Source organism: Trachymyrmex septentrionalis, unplaced genomic scaffold (assembly GCF_001594115.1).
Source record: "Trachymyrmex septentrionalis isolate Tsep2-gDNA-1 unplaced genomic scaffold, Tsep1.0 scaffold91, whole genome shotgun sequence".
NCBI lineage: Eukaryota > Metazoa > Arthropoda > Insecta > Hymenoptera > Formicidae > Trachymyrmex > Trachymyrmex septentrionalis.
The window spans coordinates 448273-455904 of NW_017306102.1; the positions used below are offsets into that span (position 1 = coordinate 448273).

Below are 7632 nucleotides of genomic sequence, written 5' to 3' on the forward strand. Positions count from 1 at the left end.
TCAAAACAGAACTAATGGAAGAAGTGAGAAGAGAGGTAAAGAATGAGATGAAAAAAGAAATAGAAAAATTTAGAGAAGAAGAAAGAATTGCTCGGAAAATTTTGGAAAGCGAATTAGAGAAAATGCGAAAGATCATTCAAGACTCGGAGAGGAGAACGCAGGAGCAAGAGAGAAGAGAAAGGAGATTAAATATAGTAGTGAGGGGGAAAAAGTAGAAGGGGGAAGGGTTATGGATGCGGTGACGAAGGTTTTTGAGAAAATAGGGATAAAAGATAGGGGAATTAAAGTAAAAGATGTATTTAAACTCAGAAGTAGGGAGGATGATAGTTTAATTTTAGTGAAATTATATAGTATGGATGAGAAACGAATGATAATGGAAAAAAAGAATAAATTGAAAGGAACAACAATATATGTAGATGATGATTTGACAAAGAATGAAAGAGAAAGACAGAGTGCAATGAGAGTATGGGCAAAAAGTGAGAGAGAAAAAGGTATGAGTGTGAAAGTAGGGATCGGAAGAGCATGGATGAATGGTAGAGAATATGTATGGAATGAGGAGAGAAAATGTATGAATGAAAAGATTTTTTAAATAGAGCCTTCACAGTGAACGAAAATAGTATCAGCAAAACATGTAAAACAGAAGATAGAAAGAAAGGGAGGAATATGAAAGAAAAAATAGTGAGCGGGGTAACATGGAATGTGGCAGGGTTAAAAAGAAAAGAAGAGGATTTCTGGGAATTTCTAAAAGATTTTGATATAATTGGTCTGACAGAAACATGGGTAGATGGAAGGGAGTGGGAGAAATTAAAGGAGAAGATGCCAGAGGGGTGGAAGTGGAGATGTCAACCGGCAAGTAAAGAATGTAGGAAAGGGAGAGCGAAAGGGGGAATTATTACTGGAATGAGAGTGGAGTTGGAGGAGATAGACATTGGGTATGAAGAGAAAGAGGGGTTTCAAGAAAGGGCTATGAAGACGGATGGAGAAAAATGGAGAGTAGTAACAGTATATAATAGAGATGGAAATAAAAAAGTGTTGGACAATTTAAAGGAATGGATTAAAGAGGGGGAAGAAGAGATTTTGGTGTTGGCCGGGGATTTCAATGCAAGAGTAGGAAAAAACGGAGGGTGGGAGAATAAGGAAGAAGGAGAAGATGAAGAGAGGGAGTCAAAGGACGAAATTATAAACAAGCAAGGGAGAGACTTGATAGATTTAATAGAAGAAAGAGGGTGGATATTGCTAAATGGGGGGAAATATGGGGATGAGGAGGGAGAATGGACATACGAAAAGGCGGGTAAGAAGTCAGTAATTGACTATGGAATAGTGAATTGGGAGGGATGGCAAAGAGTGGCCAAGTTTGAAGTAGGATGCAGGGTGGAATCAGACCATCAGCCGCTGATATTTGAAATCAAGAACCAGTATGCAAGGCAAGAAGAGAAAGGGGAAGAAGAGGGAAGAGTGCAAGATTGGTCGGAAGAGGGAGTAAGAGAGTACAGGAAGAGGATGGAAGAAGTGGAATGGAAAGAGGAAGACAAAGAGGTAAATGAGGAGTGGGAAGAGATAGAAAGAGAAATAACGAAGGCGGTGAAAGTCAGGAGAAAAGGGAAGAGGAGAGGAATAGGGTGGTGCCCTTGGTGGGATATATATAAAGAATGTAAGGAGAAAAAGAGAGAGCTGAATAGAGCGAGAAGAAAATACAGAAAAGAAAGGGAAGAGGGATACCAAGAATATGTGAGGTGTAGAAGAGAGTATAGAAGTCTGTATGAGAAAAAAGAAGAGGAATATAAGAAAAGAGAAGAAAAAGAGATAGAAAATATAAAGACAGAAGCAGAGGCATGGAATTTTATAAACAGAGGTAGGAAAAAGAAGGAGGGAGTGTGTAAAGAAATTGAAATGCGGGAATGGGAAAAACATTTTAAAGAGGCATTGGGAGGAGTAGAGGAAAAGAAGGAAATTACACAGAGAAAGAAGAGGAGTAAAAAGGGAGAAGAGGGGATAAATCAAGAAGAGGTAAATATGGAGATAAAGAGGTTAAAAAAGGGAAAGGCAGCAGGATTAGATGGAATTAGAAACGAGGCATGGAAAGAAGGTGGAGAGAAGATTAGTATTAAGGTGGGTAGAGTAATAAAAAGAGTGTGGGAGGGGGACGGCTTTCCTGAGAAATGGAGAGTGGGGGTGGTGGTACCAATCTGGAAGAGAGGAGACAGGAAGGAAACAGCAAACCATAGAGGAGTGACACTTACAAGTACCGGATATAAAATGTATGCAAATATATTGAATAAGAGATTGGTGAAAGATTTGGATGAAAAAGGTGGATGGAGTAGATCACAAGCGGGGTTTAGAAAGGGAAGAGGAACAGTGGAGAATATAAAAATATTGAAGCATGTGATAGGAAAAGGGATGAAGAAGAAAGAAAGAGTATACGCTTTGTTTGTGGACCTAAAGGCGGCCTTTGATAGGTTAGATAGGAAAATTTTGTGGGAAATGATGAGAAAACGGAAGATAAATGAAGACCTGATACAGAGAGTAGAAGAAATATACGAGGAGACGCGGTGTGTAGTAAAAATAGGAGAGGAAGTATCGAAAGAATTTTGGGTAGAGAAAGGTGTGAGACAAGGGTGCCCCTTGAGCCCGACCTTATTTAATATATATTTGGCGGACATAGAGGAAGAATTGAAGAAAGGAAGGGGAGGAGTTAAAATAGGGAATGATAGAGTTTGGTCGATCGAATATGCGGACGATATCGTGTTGGTAGCAGATGGGGAGGACGGTCTAAGAGACATGATTAGAAGATTCAAAAAATACCTGGAAGAGAAAAAATTAGAAATAAGCACTGAAAAATCAAAGGTCATGGTGTTTAAGAATAAAGGAGGAAGGGAAAAAGAGAGATTTTGGTGGTGGGGAAAGGACAGATTAGAAGAAGTTAAAAAATATAAGTACCTGGGATACATGATGACAAGGAATGGGGAAGATAAGGAGCACATTAGGGAGAGGATAAGAAAGGCAAGAGTGGCAATGGGTTGGATTTGGAGTTACGGAGAGAGGAAATTTAAGGGGGATGTGAGATGGAGGCTAAAGCTGTTTGACAGCGTAGTTAAAGGGATTTTATACTATGGGGTGGAAATATGGGGTTATAAAGAGTGGAAAGAAATTGAAGCCGTACAGGATAAGTACTTGAAATGGGTATTAGGACTGGAAAGGACAACACCAGGTTATATCGTTAGGGAGGAATTAAAAAGAAATAAACTTAGAGTGGAGACAGGCTGGCGGGCAGGGAGATGGGAAGAAAGGATAGAGAAAGGAGAAGGAGGAGAGATTGGGAAATTGTGTATGATGGAGAGGAGAAAGGAGGAAAGGAAAAGCGAATGGATAGATTGGACAAGAGAGAGTGTAGAGAGAAGGGATTATTTATGGAGAGGAGGCGTCAGTGAGATAAGTCTAAATGAATATGGGGAGAACAAATGGGACAGGGTAAGAGAGAGGGATATCGAGGTGGATGAGCAAGAGAGAGGGGAAAAGGTAAAAAAATCAAGAACGTGTAAGAACTATGAAAGAGTCAATGGTATACCAGAGTACATCCGAAGGTGTGGAAGGAAAAAAGGGAAGAAGATGGTACAAATAGCAAGATGGAGATGTGGGAATGAAGAGAGAGGAAATAAGTATTGGATGAAAGAAGAGGATAGGAAATGCAGATTGTGTGATATGGAAAGAGAAGACATTGAGCATCTGAAGAAAAACTGTGAGTACGTAAATGAAAAAGGCGGAAGAAATTTAGAGGTACTAAACGAGGATGGACGGGGGTATGAATGGATGAGGAAAATAGAACGTTTAAGGGAGGAGAAAGATAGAAAGATAGGGAGAGAAAGAGAAAATAAATGAAAATGGTCAGCTGGGAGGCTATGGGAGTGTATGGGTGTGGGTGGGAGGGTGTGGATGAGAGGGTCTGGGCAAGTATATGTGCGTGTGTGCAAGGGTGTGGGTGTGGCGTAATATATATTATACGTATGTATATATATATGTGTGTATGTATGTATGTGTGAGAATGAGAGAGAGAGAGAGAGAAATACAAAATGCGAAGAAAAGGCAAAACGAAAGAGAGGAGAGAAGATAAGGAGAGGAATGAAATAGAAATTAAGAATTTAAGAAAGTGTAAAATTTTGGAAGTTTTTTGTAATCACTTATGTGAAGGCAAATAAATAAATACTATATATATATAATTGAATTTAATTGAATAATATAAAAATATAGTGAAATATTGCAGTATACAACTACTGGACATATACAGAAATTTCAAAATTATGTAATGTTAATGTAAGATATCCTTTAATGTGTTTGTGTGATATTGTATCTAACATAAATTTAAAAAAATATATTTGATATATTGCAAAGTAGCACAATATACAGATTAGTCCGGCAATTCAAAACAGAAAGCCATATAAATCCTTGGCGGTTCAAATATATAAATCCTAGGATGTCCACAAGACGCATAATGATCAGCAATTATTAAACACATTTCAGTTTAAGAATACGGAGTTCTGTTCAGTTATTATTATTGAGTTAAATAATAATATTATGTTATAATATTACTTTAATCTCTCTCTCTCTCTCTCTCTCTCTCTCTCTCTCTCAATATAATAATTTTTGAATTTTTAATAATAATAAACAAGTTTATTACAGTTTTTTAAGATTTGGGAGAATTTGGGGGGATTATTTGTTTCAGATTGATTGTGTGAATCCGATAATTTCATCGGCTCTCAATTTATTTCTGAAATATTAATTCAATTTAATTGAATGTATATTAGATAGTAGTTCAACATCTTAACACTCGGACCGGGAAGGCGCTTTGTATTTAAAGTCTTAATATTTATATAGACGGTCTTGTTTTCAATTATAATAATAAACATGTTATTTTTAAAAATATAATAAATAATATAAATAAATTTATAAAACGAATTTAGCGTTTATTATTACTATGATATATTTTATGGTATCCGAAGGGTAGCTTAAGAATTTTTCGTTGCGCACAAATACATTTTTTTCATTTCACCGTGTACAAGACGATTCTGCATCACTTTGACAGTTATCATAACTCATCATAACCGTTGACTATAGACGTTTAGAGATGGTCCGTTCTGTCAGAATTTTTGCGCATTCCGAAAATCGAATTAAAAAGTACAGATTACAACTTTTTAGTAACTGACTGTACACTGATAGTACATACAGGTATGTAACTTCCGCTTTTGCCTCAATTTGGCGGACCAATCACCAATCGTTATCCCATTGGCTGTACGCTTATTATAGGTATTCTAACCCGGGATGCGTTCCAAAACTTAATTCTGTCAACTCCGAGTATCTTTATTCAACATTCGGTGACCAACAAGGATAAAATGATACTCGAGTTGACAGAGTTAAATTTTGGAACGCAACTCCGATGAGGAATCTGAATTCAGCCTAGTGTAGACATCTGTGATCTACAGTTTACATTACGTATACTGTAGATTTTCAGCAAATTTTGGAATATAAGCTTTTGTATGATTAAGCGAAGAGCACAAACTCTTGCGTAACACATAAAACGTGAGGAATAAGAAAATCAACCAATCAGAATCCTTTATTTCACGGAAAGGAAGGAAATAAAGGACTCTGATTGGTTCATTTTCTTATGCTTCATGTATTATGCATTATGCAAGAGTCTGTGCCACTGAACTATATATACACTGGAATAGGCATCGAGAAAAATTCGTGGCCACAATTGATCAGTCGCCATTTTAGTTGGGACGATATCTGAACGAATCAGAAGCATTCGCGCGCGTGCTGCAATCGATGTATCGATCGATGTACTATCGATGTATGGAAATCTACAAGGTGCATCACCAAAATCCGGACAAATCGAACAATTTCTTTAAACAAAATGTTCTTAATGAAAAATTAAATCTTGAAATACGAAGCGCCTTACTGGTCCGAGTGTTAAGATGTTGAACTACTACGTAGGCTGTTGGAAAAGTTTCTGCAATCTAGTATTTCCAGTGACGCCAACGTTCTGCTACTATCATATCCATAAAATTAGACGTTTTTAACCTATAATTCAATTAACAGTTTGTACCTAAGCCAACTAGTTTTGTTTGCATAGTATTTTAAAAGAAGTTATTTTGTAAAAAAATGAAAATTTTCGGGCAATGATTTTTTACGATTACAAATGTAATCTAACTCCGAAACAAGCATCGATCGACTTCATTTGGCTTTTGGGAATGAAGCACCATCCAATAAGACTGTTTATAATTGGTTTGCCGAATTCCAGCGTGGACGTACCTTTCTTAGTGATGAATTCCGTGAAGGTCGTCCATACACGTCTATTGTTGCCACTAATGTTGATGCTGTGCGTGAAATGATTGAGCGAGACTGGCATATAACATACCGCGAGATTCAGGCATCCTTAGGCATTGACATGAAAGCAATACATACGATTTTGCATGATCACTTGAGCGTACGGAAACTTTGCAGTCGTTGGATCCCAATTCGACCGAAGCTCAAAAACAGGCTCGTGTTAAATGGAGCAAAGAAATGCTCAAGAAATTCAACCGAGGTCGGTCAAATTTGGTATACAACATCGTTACTGGGGACGAAACATGGATCTATTCGTATGAGAAAGTAAACAACAATCCACTGTTTGGGTATTTCAAAATGAACGGAAACCAACAAAAGCTGTTCGTTCACGCAGTGCTGCCAAGCAAATGATTGCTTGTTTCTTCGGTTATACCGGACAACCGTGGCTTTAGAGGATCGAAGGACTGTAAATACTGATGGGTATACAACAATTTGTTTGCCAGAAGACATAAATGAATTACGTAGAACAAACCGAAATCGTCGCATCATCCTTCGTCGTGACAACACCAGCTGTCACACAGCACGTCAAACCGTTGATTTTTTATCCAGTAATAATGTCGAATTGATGACTCATTGTCCGTATTCACCTGATTTATCACCTAATGACTTCTTTTTCTTCCCAAACATTAAAAATAAGATGCGTGGTGAGCGATTTGAATCGCCTGAAGCAGCTGTTGAAACATTTTGTACACTTATTTCTGAAGTTACAGCCTTAGAGTGGAAAAAATGCTTCGAAAATTAGTTCGAACGTATACAAAAATATATCGATCTTAAAGGCGAATACTTCGAAAAACAATAAAGACAATTTCCGAATTTTACATGTTTTTTTTTTCATATTGTTTGCAGAAACTTTTCCAGCAGCCCCTACGTATATAATATATATTTATTTAAATTGAATTAATTTTCAGAAATAAATTGCGAGTCGATGAAATTATCGGATTCGCACAATCAATCTGAAACAAATAATCCCCCCAAAATTTCCCAAATCTTAAAAAACTGTAATAAACTTAAACTGTAATAAACTTTGCGAAAAATATTGCCTCGGCCGGGAGTCGAACCCGGATCTCTTGCATTCCGTGCGAGATCCTAAGCCTTTAGACTACCGATTGTGTGAATCCGATAATTTCATCGGCTCGCAATTTATTTCTAAAAATTAATTCAATTTAAATAAATGTATATTATATAGTAGTTCGACATCTTAACACTCGGACCGGTAAGGCGCTTCGTATTTCAAGTTTTAATATAAACGGTCTC

The 7632-nt window shown here is 37.1% G+C and overlaps 1 protein-coding gene across 1 annotated transcript; it reads left to right on the forward strand.

Annotated features, from left to right (window-relative positions):
- Positions 1-229: 229 nt before the first annotated feature.
- LOC108756029 lies at positions 230-3641 on the forward strand. The gene is made up of 4 exons (XM_018499571.1): positions 230-566; positions 707-1745; positions 1851-3468; positions 3552-3641. Exons 1-4 carry the CDS (start codon positions 230-232, stop codon positions 3639-3641), a joined length of 3084 nt encoding a protein of 1027 aa, XP_018355073.1.
- The last annotated feature ends 3991 nt before the right edge of the window (positions 3642-7632 follow it).

What these genes read in the sequence shown, in the direction of transcription:
- LOC108756029 (XM_018499571.1), top strand. Translation starts at nt 230, where the DNA reads ATGGATGCGGTGACGAAGGTTTTTGAGAAAATAGGGATAAAAGATAGG. An exon ending in ATGGAATGAGGAGAGAAAAT is followed by an intron (nt 567 to 706) that starts GTATGAATGAAA and finishes GGAATGTGGCAG; the next exon opens with GGTTAAAAAGAAAAGAAGAG. An exon ending in TATGTGAGGTGTAGAAGAGA is followed by an intron (nt 1,746 to 1,850) that starts GTATAGAAGTCT and finishes TTTTATAAACAG; the next exon opens with AGGTAGGAAAAAGAAGGAGG.